The sequence below is a fragment of the Notamacropus eugenii genome, chromosome 2, assembly GCF_028372415.1.
Source record: "Notamacropus eugenii isolate mMacEug1 chromosome 2, mMacEug1.pri_v2, whole genome shotgun sequence".
Taxonomy (NCBI): Eukaryota; Metazoa; Chordata; class Mammalia; order Diprotodontia; family Macropodidae; genus Notamacropus; species Notamacropus eugenii.
The window spans coordinates 24,729,008-24,750,047 of record NC_092873.1 but is presented as its reverse complement, the minus strand read 5'-3'; the positions used below and the strand labels follow the sequence as shown (position 1 = coordinate 24,750,047).

The 21,040-nt window shown below is 44.7% G+C and overlaps 1 protein-coding gene across 3 annotated transcripts in view; it reads right to left on the bottom strand.

Annotated features, from left to right (window-relative positions):
* Positions 1-21,040, bottom strand: part of LOC140524722 (tumor necrosis factor receptor superfamily member 10A-like) — a 39,276-nt gene that overhangs the window by 16,156 nt on the left and 2,080 nt on the right. For all 3 annotated transcript variants that reach the window (XM_072639461.1, XM_072639464.1, XM_072639462.1), the window contains exons 2-9: positions 12,599-12,719; positions 7,822-7,947; positions 5,753-5,864; positions 4,115-4,188; positions 3,285-3,320; positions 3,088-3,199; positions 2,350-2,374; positions 1,243-1,335 (exon numbers count right to left, since the gene is read on the bottom strand). In XM_072639461.1, coding sequence (XP_072495562.1) covers positions 1,243-1,335; positions 2,350-2,374; positions 3,088-3,199; positions 3,285-3,320; positions 4,115-4,188; positions 5,753-5,864; positions 7,822-7,947; positions 12,599-12,719 — 699 coding nt within the window. The remainder of the gene's footprint in view (positions 1-1,242; positions 1,336-2,349; positions 2,375-3,087; positions 3,200-3,284; positions 3,321-4,114; positions 4,189-5,752; positions 5,865-7,821; positions 7,948-12,598; positions 12,720-21,040) is intronic.

The window sequence follows — 21,040 nt, the reverse complement described above, 5'->3', positions numbered from 1 at the left end:
GATGAGTAATCCCTACACCAAATACATCTTCCATTATTTGACAACTACTACTTCTGTCACTGGAGAGGGATCCAGTAGTTCTTACCTGTCCAGATAGCTTCAATCTCTCTCCAGTCAAGCAAAATATATTGTCTATACCACACAGTTTACACCAGTCTTCTTGAATTTTAGTAAATGAGTGTCCCTCAGGAGTTGTTCAGAGTAAGCTGGGTCCCTTTGGTCCCCAACCTTGTTTTGAAACTTGGAAGATATGCCTCTCTACTCTCACCCCACTACAGTGCCATGCCCCATCCTGGCTGAACCAGACTTCCCTCACTGAATCCCTGTAGGGAAGGTACTCTGAGTCCATGCCAATTCTGGCCACCTTATGAACAACCTTCAGCTTACCACCGTGCCCTCCTAAAATGCCCCCATGCTCCTATTAATAAGCCCCAAATTGCATTAGCTTTCTTGACTGTCCTAGCATACTGCTCACCCATTTCGGGGGTGTGGTCCACTTGAACTACCAGATCTTTTCAGGTGAATTTCTATGTGGCCACAAGACTCCCATCCTGCCCTCTTCAGGTGACTTTGCTAAACCATGTGAAAGCCTGAAAGGGATTCCCATTAAATTCCATTGTGGCCATGATCCCGGCCTGTTGGGATCTTTGTAGATCCCATCTATGTTAGCAATCCGTCCCAGTTCTGTGTCGTCTGCACATGTGACAAGGATGCTGTCTAAGATCGAGCTGACTCCTTGGCCAAGATGCCAGATGGTATAGGCCCCAGAAGAGATGCCCAAGAGTTTCTTCCAAATTTCCATAGCACCATCAGCAGCCACTCGCTGGACCCTGGCATTCAGCCAGTTCTGAAGGTAAGACTACTCCACAAAGACAGCACAAGATACTTTGTCAGATGCTTTACTGAGCCCCAGCAGTGGGCTCTGACAGCCCACCATTTACTTGGGGACCCCGGGAATCCAATGGGGAGATGAGCCAAACTAGGATGTTTGGCCCTGCCCTGCCTTGAAGCTGCTGGCTTTCTAAATGCCCACAGACTCTGTCCTGGGGCTCCTACCATGACTAGCAGCTCACCCTAACTGCTCACTACATTCCAACTGTGACAGCTGCTGAAGGCCAGATAGGGCAGGTGGAACTGCATGGGCAGATTGTGTCTAGATTCCCACTCAGGTCTCCACAGTATAGGGGTATGTGTGTGTGGTGGGTCAACAGGGGAAAGGTGGGGTGAAGGGACTTCACTCACCATTTCAAGACTCTGGTTCCTTGACTCTGGACTTGTGAAGACTCTGTTGTCTGCATCTTCAATTAGGATACATAATGAGTTCTCATCCATGGACTGAAAAACAATACCATGGTTGTAATTACTGGAATGGCTGCTCCTGGGAAAGCTGTACAAGTCATTTCAAAGCCAGTTTCAGAGAAAAGACACCAGGGTGGACAGGCAGCTTGGGCAGGGGAGAGGACCCTTGTCCACAAATGATTCTGGCACAGACCAATGGAGGGAATGCCCTGGAGAGGTCCAACAGCCCCTCTAAGGGTCTTGGGCAGGAGGAACTGCTCTTGGGAAGGCAGTTGCATGTCTGAGCTGACCCTGGTGGGGAAGGAGAAAATCCCAGGCCTAGGCAGTGGCCTGAGCAGAGGCTTGGAGGCTAGGGAGGGGAGGCATCTGGCCTAGCAAAGTCTGAGTGGTGGGCTTGTGGGGAGCCTGGAATGCCAGGATAGCAAGAGTAGACTTCTTTAGTGGCACTGGGGAGTGCCAGCTTTGTGTACAGTACAGTGACCCCATCACAAATGGGCTGCAGGACAAATGAGCTAGAGATTTCTTTCTTTCAAAAGAAACACAACCATGCTCATGAGCTTAGGATCACCACTTCTCCTAAAAATGAACCTGGCCCAGTAACTAACAGGCACCCAGGCTGATGCCAGGAGGCCACCACAAAGCCAGCTGCCGTTTGGGACAGATCTTTCCTCTTTTGGCATCATGAGCTAAGGGCCTCTAGAACCAGCCTGGTTAAAGCCAGAGGCAAAGACTGAAGAGTTAGCAGAGGAAAAATGACCTCTGGTCTGCCAGCCGGGCCCCAACCCAAATCAGACCTGGCCCCTTGCTGCCACCCACAAGAAAAGTCCTCTCCTACCACATTGAGACTTGTCCTACCCCCAGAAGAGGGCCAGAGAAGAATGTGACCTGGAGGCGTGGGGAGTGGGGGGGAGTGGAGGAGAAGGCAGGAAGACAAGGACATAGACAGGTGCCCAAGTCATCAAGGGCCTCCTCTCCACAGGAGCTAAGACAACCTAGCTCCAGTTAGCTTTCCCTTGACCACAGCTGCACAGATTAGAGACCCTGACTTACCCTTCTGCCATCCTTGTCAAGTGAGCTACAAAGAAAAGGGAGAAAAGGACCATGAGTCTCCCCCCTCAGCAGGAGAGTTAGTGCCACTAAGATAATGGGATTCAAAGTAAAATATGTCTGGGACAGTGAGGAGGATATTGTCCTTGGACGGACTGGGTCACTTTAAGGGAACACCCAGAGAGACTGGATGGGATGCCCAGGGCCAGAAAACACCTCACCTTGACCCGGGCATTCATGGAGCTTAGCATACAGGTTGCCCTGGGATCAACCACCACTGGGGTCCCTTTCCAGCCACAATGCCCTCCCACTCTTCTGACAAACCAGAATTCCCTTTGTGTCTCTCCACAGAGGTCATTCTGTTCCCAACCCTAGTGACCCTCCTGGCCATCACCCTAAAATCAGGTACCATGTTGAATTCTCAGCCAGTGGAAGGCACCATGGAGCATTCTTGGATGGTCCTGCCCACCAGAACCCTCCAGAGACAAACAGGAGCTCCAAGGAAAAGTACCCATTTCACCTTCCAAACCTTCCTCCACTCCAGCTCTGACTCTTCTCCCTTCCCTCCACTTCCTAAAGAGCAGGAATGAGACCTACCTCATCCCCAGCAAGGAGTGGGACCAGATGAATTTTTACAAAATACATTTCTGCTTGCTCCCACCCCCAACCCCAGAATCAAACAAAGGGGAGGGGGAAGTCACAAACACCCTGAGCCCTCACAGTCAAAGGCCTGTCATTTACCTTTTCTGTTTCTTCTTGTACCATATATAAAGGCAGAAAATCACAATGCAGAGAATGAAAACCAAAATGATACCGGAAGGCACCAGTATCACAGTCCAATCCTGTAGGTCTCCTACCAAGGGAAAAGCAGAGAATGAGTTCCTGAAGGAAAGGATAAAGGCCACATATCCTGAGCTGATCTCTTCCTTCCCTCCTACCTCTGACAGGGGTTGAGTCTCCTCTGGAGGGGATACCTGGAAGGAAGAGAATGAACATGTCACCGTGGCCAAGTGGAAAGAGCCTTGAACTCTAGTCTAGAGACGTGAGTTCAAATCATGGTTCTGCTTTCAATGGGTCACGGGCCCTTGGGTTAGGGGAGTGAGGTGGAAGAGATGACTGCCAAGGCTCCAGGCATTACTGGGTCCTGGCTAAACATGACCCAGACACATACGTGTAACGAGGAGAAGGCCTGGCCACAGCCACTAGGCCTGGAACAGCTGCTTTACAGGGGCGTTTTCAAGAGATCCCCAGGCTGCTGCTGGAACCATTTCCTCTGGAAGAAGGCTAAGAGCTTCATTTCCCAGGTTCCTTACAGCAGACTTGACAGCCAAAATCCACCTCCCTGAAGAAGCAAAGTAACCTGGAAACAAGGCCTCCACTTGGAGGCTGAGGACCTCAGTTCAAATCCTTCCTCAGACATCAGGAACCTTGGGCAAGTCAGGTCATCTCTTTCCTCAGCAATCATGAAACCTCTGGCCTGGTCAGCCCATGAGGCTTCCTCCAGCTCTAGGGCTTTCTGGGAACAGGAGGTGGGGACTGATAGGAGGTGGGGCTTCCATCTCATTCAGGTAGCTTTCTCTGAGGACCCTCTTGCTCTGAGATTGGGATTCTAGGACACAGGTGGGCAGACAGTGTAGCCTGTGGCTGTGGGCCCTGCACAGCTAACGGGCAGCCATGAGGTGAGGAGTGCTCTGGCCCTCCTCCTGACTGACTGAAGGGCTCCAGAGTGTGTACTTTGACAGGGAAGAGACCTACTGCCTCACCATACCTGTGCCAGGTGCCCCACACTCCGTGTCAGCTGTCCTGGTACATCCTTGAAGAATCTCCATACCTTCTGGGCACCTGAAACCAGAAAAGAGTGAAGGCTGGAGCACCCCACCCTCCCTGACCCCCAGGTTCTGGGATGATTATGGCAAGATGAGGCTGAGGTAGCTCCACTGAGGCCCTCCCCCACCTCAGAGTGCAAGGAGCTTGAAGGAAATTGTTTTCCTTGAACTCAGGGACAAAAAGATGTCTCTCTCCTTATGTCTGGAAAACCTGCACTTGTTCCAATCCTGTGTACTCATGGTGAGCCAGGTTGGTCAATATGGTGGGACCCTTCAAGAGTCCCCAGATCCAAGCCATTGTGCAGATCCCACTCTCATAACCCTGCCTCAACCATCTCCCACTCACTCCAAGTTCAACTACCAAGGCTTCTCTTTGGTCTTGATGACCCTTCACAGCCTAGCCCCTTGGTAGCTGGTCAGCCTTTTCATACCTCACCCCTTTCACACTGTTGGAACCAGGCCCACCTGCCTATTCCCTGTCCCTCTTACAGATGACTCATCTGCCCTCTCTGCCTCAGCATTTCATGTCCCTCATGCTGGAAGTGCTGTCCTTAGCATGGTGCTTGGGATAAAATCTCAACAAAATCAGTGTTGTCTCCCTTGTGCCTCTGAGAGTCCTTGGCTTCCCTCCGTAGCACAGTGCTTCCATAGTGAGCTCCTCCTAAACCCAGGGGCCACATAATGGTCCCTCTTCTGCAGCTAAGGGAGCTTCTTTTGGGCCAGAAGTAGTAAGAGGATCACATTAGCTCTGAGCCCCCAGGTAGGAAATTTTCCACATTCAAGCAGAGAATGGGCTTTCAGCTTTAATCACCATTTCTCTCTTTCTCTGTTTGCCCCTGGCCTCTTGTGGATGGAAGGAAAATTCAGATGACAGAAATGTTTGACTAGAGGAAACCCGATTGATTACGGTATGTATGGACAGACAGGCTCCTGGGGGGAAACTGAGGGAAAGGGCTGAGGAAGTGGGCACAAGTGGGGCCATCAGCCCAACCCTTCTGCTCCAAGCTGCCTGGGGAGTCCATGGCCCTCTTCCATCTCTCTCTTCTCTGCCACGGCTCACTCCTATATCTGCTCTTTTCCAATGAGATCATATTTTTTATTGAGAACATATCAATAAATCATTTATCAGTGCCTGCCACATAGTAGATGCTTAAGAAACACTTGTCCCCTTCCCCATCCTTCCTTTTTTAATGATTGTCCTGGCGAATCCAAGACTTTTGGGATTCCTTCAGGATGTCCTCATTACTTCCTTTCCACTACTTAGGCTTTGTCTTTGGTTTTGAGTGCTCTCCTGGTTTCATCCCAGCTTCTCAACTAGTGACAGAGCCCACCCCACTCTCTGCAATTCTCCAAATTCAACCCAGAGCAGGTCTCCTCTGGCTCTTGCTTCTGATTGGTTGCTTCCAGCAAGAAATGCTGCCCCCCACCCCATTAGACCATCTGCATTCAGTGCCCTTCCCCACAATGCTCCAAGACTCAGCTCAAACTCTACCTTCTCCATGAACTCTTTTCTTCTGACCCCTACCCCCATGTCATCCCCCACTCCACCTTCATGCTGTCTGTATGCCAGACACACCTACCTCTCTGTGCAGCGCTGGCACATCTCGCAGTCTGGGGACGCACAATAGTATCCCTCCTTACACTGGCACTTGGTGTTCATACTCCCAAGACAGGGTCTCACCATCTCTTGGTCTGCCAGAAAGCAACAAGTTTGGGTTAAGGTAATCCCAGAGGGGCTCTCAGGCTGGCCATGCGCCATTCCAAGGGGAGCGTCCCTGGAACAACCAAATGGCCACAAGTGTGCTCTTGGCTTGTGTGGCCATCCTGCTGGCCAGAAGGTCTCAGAGCTCCAGTAGGGCAGTTGGCAGTGAGGCTGGTGTGAGACATCAGGATGCCAGACACTCCCTCACCTAGGAGCCAAAAATGCCAGGACCCTGGGACACCCTAGCAAGGCTGCTGTTCACACTGAACATAGCTGTGCCAGGCCCTGAAGCCTATCTGCTATGTATTGTATACAGCCTGCCATCATCACACGTGGTTTACTGCCCTGCTGGTGCTCAGGGGAACCAAGTGCCAGACCCAGAATCAGGAAGAAAGACACTCAGGTTCAAATTCAGCCATGGGCACTTACTAGCTGTAGGACCCTGGACAAAGTTCTGTTTGCCTCAGTTTCCCCAGAATCAAAGGTCTTTGTGACCCTTAAGAACTATGTAACTGTTTATTCTTGCCATTGGTGTTGTCATTATTGTTACACCCCAGTGGGAGGTCCTACATGAGGCCAAGCCCCACTGGACCATGGCCAAGCAGGGGAGATGCCTCATCAAGTAAACATTCATTAAGCTCTTGTCCTATTCCTGGGTGCCCCTACTGCCTACCTTTCCTGGCACCCAAGCTGCTCCTGAAGGGATCAGTGTAAGGCTGCAATTCAAAGGGTCCCTTTTATCCCCAACTCATAAATGGTCAAAGGATATGAACAGGCAGTTTTTAGAGTAAGAAATTATAGATATCTATAGTTATATATATAAAGTGGCACATTACACCTGTCAGATTGGCTAACATGACAAAACAAGAAAATTATAAATGCTAGGGAAGATGTGGGGAAATTGGAACACTAATTCATTGTTGGTGGAGTTGTGAACTGATCCAACCATTTTGGAGAGCAACTTGGAACTATGCCCAAAGGGCTATAAAAAGGTGTATATCCTTTGACCCAGCAATACCACTTCTAAGGCTGTATCCCAAAGAGATCATACAAATGGGAAAGGGACCCACATGTACAAAAATATTTATAGGACCTCTTTTTGTGGTGGCCAAGAACTGAAAATCGATAGGATGCCCATCATTGGGAAATGGATGAACAAGTTGTGGTATACAAATGCGATGGAATACTATTGTGCTATAAGAAATGACGAGCAGGCTGACTTCAGAAAAAGCCAGAAAGACGTATATGAAAACACCATCCAAGTCCAGACAGAGAACTATGGACTCGAATGCAGATCGAAGTAACTCTCTGTTTTTAGGTTTGTTTTTTCCTTCTCGTGGTTCATTCCATTGGTTCTAATTCTTTCCATCATGTCTAATGTGAAAATACTTCATGTGAATGTGAATGTGTATGTGGAGCCTTTGGTGGAGTGCACACCATCTTGGAGGAGAGGGGAATGGGAGGACATTTGGAGCTCAAATTGTCATGGAATGCAGTGCTGCAAACTAAACATAATAACTAAATGAATGTTAGGGAGTGCCCACCAAAACAGAACATAACAAAGGGACCCCTTTTGGGCTCATGTTGACCTTTAGTGGCTCAAAGGACAATTCCAAACTTTCCAATCCCTGCCCTCTTTCACCTCCCCCCCCACCCTTGATGGGTTGTTCTCTGCGGGGAGAGAGTGGGTCAGGCCTGGGTGATGCTCTGTGACATGTCCCCACCCACCCAGGCCCTCCTGTCCATGAGACCAACTCTTCCCCCTTCTCATCCTCCACTTTAGAGACTTGAGGCTTGGAGTGGAAAAATGGCACAGTGGTCTGCCAATAATGGTTAACTCTGCTTTAGAGAAGGATGTCACTTCTCCTGGCCTGGTGCCCAGGTCCCCAGGCTGGCCTCCCTCTCCTCATGGAAGCTTGTGACTTTGCAGCTCAGCCATATACTGACCTTCTCTGCACCAGGCACACTGCCTGCAGGTTTCCAGTCCATTTTTAAGGGCATATTCCCCAGGGGGGCATCCTTCACAGCTTCCCAAGGTGTGAGGAATGGTACAATGCTTGAGGACTCGGGTCCCTGTGTGAGAAGATAGCAAAGGTTCAAAAAGATTTAGTAGTTACTAAGAGTCAAAGAGATAGGGGTATGGAGCCAAGATGTGGAGACAAAGCAGTAACTTGCCTCCACTCTCCACCAAACCTCTCCAAACAACTTTAAATTATGCCTCACAACAAATTCTGGAGAGGCACAACCCACAAAATGATGTGTTGAAGTAATATTTTAGCCCAAGACAACTGACAAAGGTGGTAGAAAATACCTATCCCACCTGGGTGGGAGAGAAATGCTGTCCAGCACAGACAGCGTGAGCACAGACCTGGCGCCAGCAAACCAGCAGGTGACATTGGGAGCAGTGGTGGTTTCCAGACCCCTCAGTCTCCACATGGTAAGGTGGTCAGATGACTGTTCACAAGGTATTACAAGGGTCTCTTTGCTTGCACCTGAGGCAGGGTTCTGTTGCATTGCCCATACTTGGATTTGGGTTGCAGTCCTGGATCTCAGTCTTAGGGCAAGGAGGAGCACTAACTCCCGAGAGCTTATGGCCACAGGGAAGCTGGGATCCCAGTCCCAGCTTCAGGAGGTAAAGAGTGCTTGTGGTTGCTCACAAACAAAAGCACAGGCCAGGAGAGTAGTAAACACACCTCTTCCTAGGTCATACCACCTTGGAAGAACCAACAACTTAGAGGTCCCCAGAGTTACCTCTGAACACAGCTGCATAAAATTCCTGAAGCTTGGGATGGTGCCACCTGCACTCCAGAAGCAGAACCTCACTTTACCATAGAGTTAAAAGTCAAGAAATAGAATGGAAATATGAGTAAATAGCAAAAAAAAAAATCTTGATTATGGAAAGTTACTCTTGTGACAGCAAAGATCAAAGCACAAATTCATTAGAAAACAAGTCAAAACTGCTACATGCAAAACCTCCAAGAAAATTATGAATTGGTCTCAGACCATGGAAGAATTCAAAAAAGACTTTAAAAATCAAGCCAGAGAATTGGAGGACAAATTGGGAAAAGAAATGGGAGTGATGTAAGAAAATCATGAAGAAGGAGTCAACAGCTTGGTAAAGGAGGCACAGAAAATACTCAAGAAAATAATAACCTTAAAAAACAGACTAGGCTAAAAGGTGAAAGAGGCACAAAAATCCAATGAAGAGAAAAATGCCTTGAAAAGCAGATTTGCCCAAATGGAAAAGGAGGTACAAAATCTCACTAAAGAAAAGAATTTTAAAAATTAAAATTGGACAAGTGGAAACTAATGACTGCATGAGACATCAAGAATCACTCAAACACAATCAAAAGGATGAAAAAAACAGAGAAAATGTTAAATAACTCATCGGAAAAACAACTGACCTGGTAAATAGATTTAGGAGGGATAATTTAAGAATTATTGGACTACCTGAAAGCCATGACCAAAAAAAAGAGCCTAGACATCATCTTTCAGGAAAATGTCAATAAAAACTGCCCTAATATTCTAGAACCAGAGGGTAAAATAGAAATGAAAAGAATCTACCAATTACCTCTTGAAAGAGATCCCAAAATGAAAACTTTCCAGGAATATTATAGCTAAATTTGAGAGTTCCCATGTCAAGAAGAAAATACTGTAAGCAGGCAGAAAGAAATCCTTCAAATATTGAGGAATCACAGTTGGGATAACGTAAGACTTAGCAGTCTCTACATTAGAGGACTGGAGGGCTTAGAACAGGATATTCCAGAAGGCAAAGGAGCTATAAAGGATTACAACCAAGTATCACCTACCCCAGAAAATGTACATCTCCAAAGAGGACTTTCAAGCATGCCTGATGAAAAGACCACCGCTAAACAGAAAATGTGACTTTCAAATATAAGACTCAAGAGAAGCATAAAAAGATAGACAGAAAAGAGAGATCCTAAAGGATTCAATAAGTTGAAACTGTTTACATTCGTACATAGGAAAGTGATACTCATAATTCTCATTATGATGGCAGTTAGGAGTATACATAAAGAGAGTGCATGACTGTGAGTTGAATACAATGGGATGATATCTAAAAAAGTAAAACTAAAGGATGAGAGAGGAATGCATAGGGACAAGTGGAAAGGGAGGGACAGAAAGAAGTAAATTATCTTGCATAAAAGAGATGCACAAAAAGAGCTTTCACAGTGGAGGGGAAGATGGGGGTGATGGGATGAGAAGTGCCTGAACGTTACCTTCATCAGAATTGCGTTAAAGAAGAAATGACAAACACTCAGTTGGGTATAGCAATCGATATTACCCTACAAGGAAGTAAGAGGAGAAGGGAAAAAAGAAGAGGAAGGGGACTGACAAAAGGGTGGGTGGATTGGGGGAGGCAATGGTCAGAAGCAAAACACTTTTGAGGAAGGACGGTGAAATGAGACAAAGAGAGAAAGAGAGAAAGAGAGAGAGAGAGAGAGAAATAGGAAGAAATAGGATGGAAGGAAATACATAGTAATCATGAGTGAAAAAAATTTTACAGCAAATTTCTCTGATAAAGGCCTCATTTCTCAAATATATTGGGAACTGCATGAAATTTATGCAAGTAAGAGCCATTCCTCAATTGATAAACAGTTAAAAGATATGAATGGGCAGTTTTCAGACAAAACATCTATCAACATCAAAATTATCTATAGTCATATGAAAAAATGCTCTAAATGAGAGAAATGCAAATTAAAACAACTCTGGGGTACCACCCCACACCTAGTACAGCTAGAATGCCAGAAAACGAAAGTGACAAATCTTGGCAGAGGTTGTGGGACAATCGAAGCACTAATGCATGATTAGTGAAGTGCATTGGTGACTGATTCAGCTCTTCTGCAGGGCAATTTGGAACTCTGCCCAAAGGGCTACAAAACCATGCATAACCTTTGACTCAGAAATACCATTACTAGTTCTATCTCCCAAAGACATAAAAACAAAAAGGAAAAGAACCCGTATGTACAGAAATACCCATAGCAGCTCTTTTTGTGGTGGCAAAGAAGTAGAAATTGGGGGGATGTCCATCAGTTGAGGAATGACCGAACAAGTTGTGGAATATGGTTGTGATGGAATACTATTGTGTTATAAGAAATGACATGCAGGATGATGTCAGAAAATCCTTGGAAAGACTTACATGAACTGATACATAGTGAAGTGAAGAGAACCAGGAAAACATTGTATGCGGTAACAGCAACATTGTAACAATAATTAACTGTGAATGACTTAGTTAATGTCAGCCATACAATGCTCCAGGACAATTCTGAAGGGCTTATGATTAAAAAGGCTATCTGTCTCCAGAGAAAGAACTGAAGGAGTTTCAATGCAGACTGAGGAAAGTTTTTCTTTAATTTCCTTATTTTTCTTCATTTTCTGTCCATTTTCTTTTACAAAATGACTAATAATAAAATATGTTTTACATGACTGCACATGTAAAATGTGTATCAATTGCTTACCTTCCCAATGGAGGGAGAGGGGATGGAGGAGGGAAGAGATTTTGGGAGCTTAAAAATTTTTTAAAACAAATGTTAAAAATTGTTTTTACATGTAATTAAGGAAAAAAATAAAAGATTAATTTTTTTTAAATATTAAATTTTTTTTAAAAGTCAAAGAAAGAATGCTGCCTGGTTACAAAGTAGAAGATTCCCATTCAGTGTATACAGTATTCCACTCCCATAGGCCCTCACCTCTGAAAAGAAGGGAGGGAGGTGCTTTTTGTTAGCTTTTCTCCAGGGTCAGCCCTGGTCCTTCCAATTACCCAGAAGTCCCTTTGAGATCATTGTTCTTTCCACTTATGTTGTTGGAAGCCCTCTTGTCTCTGCTTGCCTCACTTCACATCAATTCCTATTCCTCCTCCCAGGCTTCTCTCTACCTCTTGATCTGGGCAGACATCCTCCCTTGCCTTCTAGTACCAAAAACCCTAATCATCATGCCTAGCTCTCAGGCACCACAGAAAGGTGGGCACTGTGGGGTGACAGTCTCAAGTGTCTGGGGACCTCCTTCCTGCTCTGCCCCAGCTGGGCTTTAGGTCCATCACTGTGTCGCAGGATCTGTAGGAATGGCTCCATGATCCAATTCCACCCAGAAATCCAGCAAGTCTACACTGTGCCCCCTCCCACCAGCACCATCCTGCTGTCCCTGTTCTGGTCTGCCCAGCAGGCCTCTGGTTTCAGACCCAGACTCAAAAGGCCACTCTGAGGGGTCAGGAGCGCTTCTTAAGGGCACCAGGGAAGCATAGAGACTCCTTGAGCAGGTTAGGCTAGAAGGACTGAAAAGGAGATGAAGTGAAGGTACAGAGAGCCACCAGAAGGATATCTATTGCAGTAAGTCAAGAGAGAGGTGGAGAGGTCTGAAGGAGGGCAGAGGAGGGTGACATAGAGAGTTCAGTGAGTGGGGCCTCGTGAAGCCTGGCCACACGTGAAGGGAAGGCTGGAAATGCCAGGCTGAGAAATTATACTTTCACCTAAAAGCAGCTGTGAGCCACAGAACATATTAGAACAAAGCAGGATGAGAACAGCTGGGTTACTTCACCCCTAGGAATACTGCAAAGGGGAGGGCCTTTGAAAACTTTAATGAGTCAGAGAAACCACCAGATTCTGACTTTGGCCTTTGGAGACTAAAGGAGAGGGATTGACTCTGGCCCCAGGGACAGGAAGGTGGGCATGGGGCAGATCAGTGAGGAGGGTCAGAGGGAGGCCCTCACCAGGCAGGCAGTACAAGCAGCAACGATCATCATGCCAGTATTCATTTTTCAAGTCACAGGTGCCCCCTGGTGCTCTGTCATTTTCACTGGACAGCAGGGTTGATGCCAATTTTTTCATAACCTGGAAAGAGATAAAATATTTTCAGGAGAAAGAAAGTCTGAAGGCTATTCTTTTCCCCTGAAGTCCTGCACATTTGCCTAAAATGGGCCCTTTGTGTTATTTTTTTTAAAGGATCTTCAGTTCCTTTAAATGAACATGGCCCCCCTTGGTTTGGCTTTTTAACATGTTTCAAATTTCTGCTTTCTCAGCATTCAAGGATTTCTGCACCTGGATTTTCCACCAGACACAGGCAAAGCATGAACCACGCCCTGCACCCCCCATCGCATCTTCTATGGTGCCATGAGGAATGGGCAGGGTAACTTTAGGTCTCTTTCTCTTTCAAGAGACATGGACGATGCCAGGTCCCCCTCAAACTTCCAGGAATGGTGAAGAAGGGGTTGTCTCCCCACCCCCACTTGGTCCCAGGCAGCAACAACCAGAAATCCACAGTACAGGGCCACCAGACCACCTTCTGTAGGCCTGCGCAAACCCCAGATTGGCGCTCAGGTCCTAAGCTGTTGTTTCTGCATTTCCTTCCCCGCTGCCTTCTGTGAGGAGCTGGGGCATCCTCCCACAAAAAACCCAGTAGCATTCTGTAGCTCAAGGGACAAGAGAGCCAGGCCCTGCTTGGGGAGAAAGGCGGGCCTGTGAGCCACTCAGACAATACAGATTCAATGAGTAGAAAATAGGTATTCAGGATGTTCTACAAGATTCCTGGAGGTCTTTACTTCCCCAGAGCCAATGTTAGAGGAAGGGGCTATTCTTTCAAGTTTCCAATATTTGTGAAAGGAGTATTTTGGTGTTTTAAGCATTCCTTCTGCAGTGAAGAAAATAAAGAGCTATCTTGTACTGGATGGATTTTGAGTGCTCTGGACTGGGAGTCAGAAAACCTGATTTCCTATAGAAGGGGAAATTTTAGTTGGAACTAGAAGGAAGCCAGGGAAACCAGGAAAAAGAAAAGAAGAGAGAGAGCATTCCAAAAGTGGGAGAACAGCCAGAGAGAGAGGCAAAAGAATGGGGGGGCAGTGCTGATCTGAGATAGACCAAGAGATGGGAGGTTACCACAAGGATACAGAACAAGGTTTGCTGTTCTGCTGCCTCTTAGGAATTAAGGTTGAACTGTTTCCTCTGGAATCCAGAATGACGATAACCAAGAACTTGCTTTCTAGCCTACAGGTAAAATGCCCTTGTCTAGATTTAAAGATACATCTCGATAAAAAACAAAAACAGAGCTTCTGAGCGAGCCCCACCGATGAGAGTATTTTGGTGTACCCCAGACAGGTACTAGAGGCTTCAACTCTCCATTCTAGGTGCAGAACACAACACAGGGACTAAATACAAGCATTCATGGTCATGGATTCACGTATTTTTATAGAAAGCAAAGATCAAGAAAAAGACGCAGCTGACACAACTTGGTACACTAAGGCCATACTCTCTTAGGCCTACGTAAGTCCAATCTCTCCCTCAAACTCCAGGATTCCTTGACGGGTTGTGGGGATCTCCTCTCTCTGCCATCAGCTTCAGCCCCTACTGGCCACATTCTCTCTATTTGTGAGGTGAACCAGTAACCAGCCCCCATGTTTCAATGACCTATTCAACACTGAGGAGCTTTTGCAAAGGCATTATTAGTATATGGACACAGCCGAGGAAACCCAAGGCTTTCTGGCCAAAATCTCTCCTATTCCACTAGGACTGGAATCATTAGGTAGTTCAGTTTCTCTGTGGCACTGGTCCTACCAAGCCATACCCAAATTCAAGGACCAGAAGTGCTCTCCTGCTTCTCAGGACATCTTTTCTTTATTCTATCAGGTCAGAATGTAAAAATAACCCGACAGAGAGTCCGACTGAAAACAATGAGAGGAAACTAACTCAGGCCTCTTTGGGCCCCTATGACTCAGAGCAGCTCTCCTGGAAGCTATGTTAGTCTACCAGACCTCCACCTCACATAAATAAAAAGCATGGAAAAATTGCATTAAACCCCCCTGTTAGAAACAGGCACAGGGAGGGGATTTGGGGGAATAGTTATTAAAGGGGTAGTTTCAGAGTTTTGCTCCAAGACACACCAAGGGATGTGTTGACCTATCCATCTCCCCAGCCTGATCATCTTCAAGTCCCCCTCTGCCATCCATGCTTGCCTCTCTGCCCTAATTGAGCTCTCTTCTCTCCCTGGTTCTGATAATCCACCAAGAGCAGGACAGCTCAGTGGTGCAGTAGATGGAGCACCAGTGCAGGAGTCAGGAAGACCTGAGTTCAAATCTCACCTCAGACACTTGACACTCACTAGCTGTGTGACCCTTGGCAAGTCACTTAACCCCAATTGCCTCATCCTGGGTCATCTCCAGTCATTCTGATGAATATCTGGTCACTGGATTCAGATAGCTCTGGAAGAGAAGTGAGGCTGGTGACCTGCACAGCCCTCCCTCACTCCAAACAAAGTCAAGTGGAAGTCATGTCATTATTTCCCTGATGGCATGCTCTTCTTTGGCAACGAAGGACAAACACACACACACACAACAATCCATCAAGATTATCTTCTTGACAGCCAAACTATGTAAACCTGTATGCTGTGTAATCCATTAGCCTGGGGACAGAGTTTGTCTTTTGCCCTTTTTGCTATCTCCAACACTTAGCATAGTGCCTGGCATACAGTAGTCACTTGATAAATGTTTGTTGACTAACCTTTGTGCCAACTTGTGTTCTGCCCCTCCTGCTCTGCTGCAAAATACTCTTTTTCAAAACTGGGCATGAGAAGTCTGTTCCCACCCTTGCCCCAGCTCTTAATACTCTGTCTTTTTCAGGGCAAGATGGCATTATTATTATCCCTATTTTACAGGTAAAGAAAGTGAGGAAGAGGGTAAATGACTTGCCCAGACTCCCACAGCTAGTAAGTGACTAAGACTGAATTTGAACTGAGGTCTTCTATGTACTATAGTGCCCCCTAGCTGTCACAGAACAAATAATTGAAAAACTGCAAACTGTTGTGTAAGAAAATATTAGGATCTTGGATTTATAAACAAATGGAACTAATTTCACAAGGCTTAGCTGGAGTCCACTTACCTAAGACATTTATCAGTTCCTCATGGGCCATTTCAACAAAAGAACCAATGTAGAAATTCTGGCATATACTACAGTCTCTCAGGAGACACTAATACTTTACATGCACAAGAATTATCGAAATGACTTTGTTCCCCAAGTTGACCTTAGCACTAGAGGTGAATGGAGAGATTAGTTGGAGCTGGACAAATAGATCTGAGAATGATTAGCACAGACATGATCACTGAACCTATGAGCTGATGAGATCCTCAAGGGCAGTCGTCCAGATGCCCATATGGGGTCATGAGCCACAGTTTAAGAAGCGATGAGGTCAAAGTGGAAAAAGGTTAAGAAGCGCTGATCTAGAGGGAGAAGAGAAGTTGGCCCAGGACAAATCCCCAAAGATAAACCCAGTTAGTGGGTACGACTCAGATGATACGTAGCAAAGGAGATGCCCATCAAAGGGGGAATGGGTAAACAGTGCAGCGCATGAATGTCTATGGAACTATAAGAAAGGATGAATATGAAGAATTCAGAGCAGCTTCAGAAGACCTACAGGAATGAAATACTGAATGAATCAGGAAAACACAATAGATACAGAAATGGAAGGAACAATGACCAAGCCTGACATGGAGGACCGATGGGAAGGCATTGCTTCCTGGTCTTTCAGAGATGGGAGACTATGGATGTGGAACGGTACATATAGAGTATCTTCAAAGTCTCAACACAACTTTAATCTTCAGTAGCTTAAGAATTTTCCATCCAAAGAGGAAGATGATAAATGTTGGAGAGGATGTGGGAGAGTTGGAACACTAATTCATTGCTGGTGGAGCTATGAGCTGATCCAACCATTCTGGAGACCGATTTGGAACTATGCCCAAAGGGCTACAAAAATGTGCATACCCTTTGGCCCAGTAATATTGTTCCTAGGAGCAGAACCGGGAGAACTTTGTGCACAGCAACGACCCCAGTGTGCAAGAGCTTTTTCTGGTAGACTTGGAACTTTGTAATAACGCAAGAACTTAAAAAAAAAAAAATTCCTAATGGTTTTCTAAGGCAAAATGCCTTCCACACTCAGAGAAAGAACCATGGAATTCATTCGCAGAATGTAGCAGATCATGTTAGTGTGTGTGTGTATTACGTTTGGATTTGTTATATGATTTCTTCCATTTATTTTAGTTTGTCTACACAACATGACTATAGTGAAAACTGATAATGTTTAACATAAAATTTTGGAATAATCTCTTTGTTCTCTCTGAAGCAAACTCAGAGAATGCCTCTTCCTATGTCAACAAAAGCCTGCCAGGTCTGACTTAACATTCCTTAAGAGACCTTTAACCTAAGACACTATCTTGAATAATGGGACATTTTCCATATCTTATTATCTATAGACATATACCATGTTTGTAATGGCATATTAATGGTAAAGAAAATATAGACATCTTAGGTCGTAATTTCTATTGAACTTTGTTTACTCCTTCCTATGTCAGTTATCTGTTTAGGGCAGGAAGCCTGCCACTCACTAGTGGTGGGATTTCTTTCCTTGTCACAGAGACATATGTTTACACAGCCTGGAATTGCAAGGCCCAACCGACATTACTTTGCTAATTGTCTTGTCTTACTGAATTTATGATTTGTTCAACTAGGAGAGTTCCTTTGTCACGGCAAAATGTATATAAGCCAGAAGATTTCTGCACTGGTAGCCAGAACATTTCTGGCTCCATAATGCATTATGTTACTGTTTTCTTTAATAGGGAATTGATTAATTAATTAATTAAATTATAAAATGTATGCATTTAGCCTGTTGCCTTTTCTTTAACCAAGCTTTCAGGTCAACAAAACGTGTTCAATAGGAAAGTATATGTAGATCCTATATAGAATTGTATGCCATCTTGGGGAGGGAGGGGGGTGCTGTGGAGAGTAGGTGGGGGGGGTGTAAAATCTAAGTTTTATGGTAGTGATTGTAGAACATTAAAATAAATTAATTAATTAAAAAAATAATATTGCTCCTAGGACTGTATCCCAAAGAGATCATAAAAATGGAAAAGAGTCCCACATGTACAAAAATATTGATAGCAATTCTCTTTGTAGTGGCCAAAAACTGGAAATCAAGGGGACGCCCATCCATTGGGGAATGGCTGAACACGTTGTGGTATATGAATGTAATGGAATACTATTGTGCTATAAGAAATGATGAACAGGAAGACTTCAGAGAGGCCTGAAAGGACTTACATGAACTGATGCTGAATGGAAGGAGCAGAACCAGGAGAACTTTGTTCACAGCAACAACCACAGTGTGCAAGAAATTTTTCTGGTAGACTTAGTCCTTCACAGCAATGCAAGGACCTAAAAAATTCTCAATAAAACACCTTCCGCATCCAGAGAAAGAACTATGGAATTGGATTGCAGAATGAAGCAGACCATTTTCTCTTGCGTGAGGCTTTGTTTTGTTTTATGATTTCTCCCATTCATTTTAATTCTTCTATGCAACAAGACTAACGTCAAAATGTATTTAATAGGAATGTAGACCCTATATAAGACTGTACACTGTTTTGGGGAGGGAGTGGAGAAGAAGGGGGTAAGGAGGGTGAGGGAGGGGAAAAATATCTAAGATACATGGAAGTGATTGTAGCAAAGTGAAACAAATAAAATAATTTAAAATTAAAAAATAAAAAATAAAAATAAATTTTTTAAAAAAGAATTTTCCATTCATTCTAGCAGCTTCTTGGCTTGTCCTTCACAATCTGCCTTGACCAGTCACAGTCAGGGTAGATTGAAACACCTCAAATACCCTTAATATTGACCGGTGCTGCCAAGCTGTCACTCTTCTTTTCTTTTGTGCTTTTTCATAGGTTAATATCATGAATGGATATTGATTGATTAAAAAACTTTAAAATAAAATCTGTTAAGTCAACTAGAGTAATTCATTTAAGAAATCACTCACTTGGACCAAGTTGTCTTTATGCCAGGAAGCAGAGGTCAACAAAAAAAGTCTTTGGCAAAGTACCATACCTTTTATGCTAAGAATCCTACAAAGTATAGGTGGACAGGGAACTTTTTTTTAACATCAGAAATTGCATCAAGGTAAAACATGAAGGAAGTATCTCATGCCATGGGGATACACACAAGGTCTCCCTAATAAGTACAGGATTAAAGCCAAGATGCCCACCCTCTTCACCATCATTTAATTTGCTTCTAGAAATGTTTACTAGCAGGACAAGAGAAAGACACAGAAGACATAAAGGTGGGCAGAGAGAGAGAGGAGTCAAAAATATCCCTCCTCACCACTGACATGATGGCTTACTGAGGAAATCATGGCGAATCAACAAAATACTCGTTGAGATTTTGTGCGATTGGCCTTCGTTGCCAGAAGGCCATGCCATCAGAGAAATGATGATATGACTTGCACTTGACTTTGTTTTGAGTGAGGGAGGGCTGTGCAGGTCTCCAGCCTCACTTCTCCTCCAGAGCCATCTGAATCCAGTGACCAGATATTCATCAGAATGACTGGAGATGACCCAGGATGAGGCAATTGGGGTTAAGTGACTTGCCCAAGGTCACACAGCTAGTGAGTGTCAAGTGTCTGAGGGGAGATTAGAACTCAGGTCCTCCTGACTCCTGCACTGGTGCTCTATTCACTGCACCACGGAGCTGCCCCATTCATTGCGACAGAGCTTCAGGAAAGCTGCAAACCCACAAAAATAAACAGAATTTCTATATGGTCCTAACAATGCAAGAGCTCAGAAGAGAAGGAGAAATCCCATTCAGAAGAACTCACAAGTATAACATATATTTGGGGCTCAGTTTGCCAAGACAGGAGAATGGTTTCAATTTCAAAACATTGAAAAGGAAAGATAAGTGGGGACACACCTTTCCTTTTCACAGGTTCAAAGAGGTTGGGGTCAGAGCACCTGATTTGGAGTCAGGAAGACTTCACTTCAAATCTGGCCTCAAATACTTCTAGCTGGGAGACCCAGGGCAAGGTACTTCACCCTGACTACCTCAGTTTCCTCACCTGTAAAATGAGCTGTCAAGAAAATCCCAAATGGGATCATGAAAGCTTAGACATACCTGAACACCCACCACATGAACTCAAAGAGGAGAGAGTTCTCCCATGACAGGTCCAAATGACTTTCAAGAATAGTTGAACTATCCTGTCCCACCAACAGTTCATTTCTGTACCTGTTTTCTCACAGCACCACCATCTGTCGTCTTTGATCACCTGATGGGTGTGATGTAACACCTCAGTTATTTCAGTGCGCATTTCTGTAACCAGTAACTCCGAGCATTGGTTATTAATATCTTGTGCCTGTTACTAGCTTGAATTTCTTCCTCTCAAAGTTACCAATTCATGGCTTTTTACCATTTTATCAATGCCCCTTATTCTTATCAACTAGACCCAGTTCCCTATTATCTTAGAAATTAGATTTCTACTGGATAACAGTGAGGTGGAAATTAGGCATAGACCCATACCTGACATCGTGCACAAGAATAAAGTCCAAATGGGTACATGATTTAGGTATAAAGATTGATACCATGAATAAACTGGAGAAGCAAGGAATAGTGTATTTATCAGATTTATGGAGAAGGGAAGAATTTTTTACTAAAGAAGAGATAGAAAGCATTATGAAATGCAAAATGGATAATTTTGATTACATTAAACTGAGAAGTTTTTGCACAACCAAACCCAATGCAAACAAAATTCGGAGGGATGTAGTAAATTGAGAAAGAATTTTTACGGCTAAGCTCGGGGATAAAGGCCTCATTTCTAGAATTTATAAAGAACTGACTCAAATGTATAATCATACAAGTCATTCCCCAATTGATAAATGGTCAAAGGATATGAACAGGCAATTTTCAGAAGAAGAAATTAAAGATATCTATAATCATATGAAAAAATGCTCTAAATCACTTTTGATTAGAGAGATGCAAATCAAAACAACTCCAAGGTACCACATCATACCTATAAGATTGGCAAACATGACAGAACAAGAAAATGATAAATGCTGGAGAGGATGTGGGAGAGTTGGAACACTAATTCATTGCTGGTGGAGCTGCCAGCGCATCCAACCATTCTGGAGAGCAATTTGGAACTATGCCCAAAGGGGCTACAAAAATGTGCATACCGTTTGACCCAGCAATATCTCTGCTAGGACCGTATCCCCAAGAGATCAGAAAAATGGGAAAGGGTTCCACCTGTACAAAAATATTTATAGCAGCTCTCTTTGTGGTGGCCAAAAACTGGAAGTCAAGGGGATGCCCATCAATCGGGGAATGGCTGAATAAATTATGGTATATGAATGTAATGG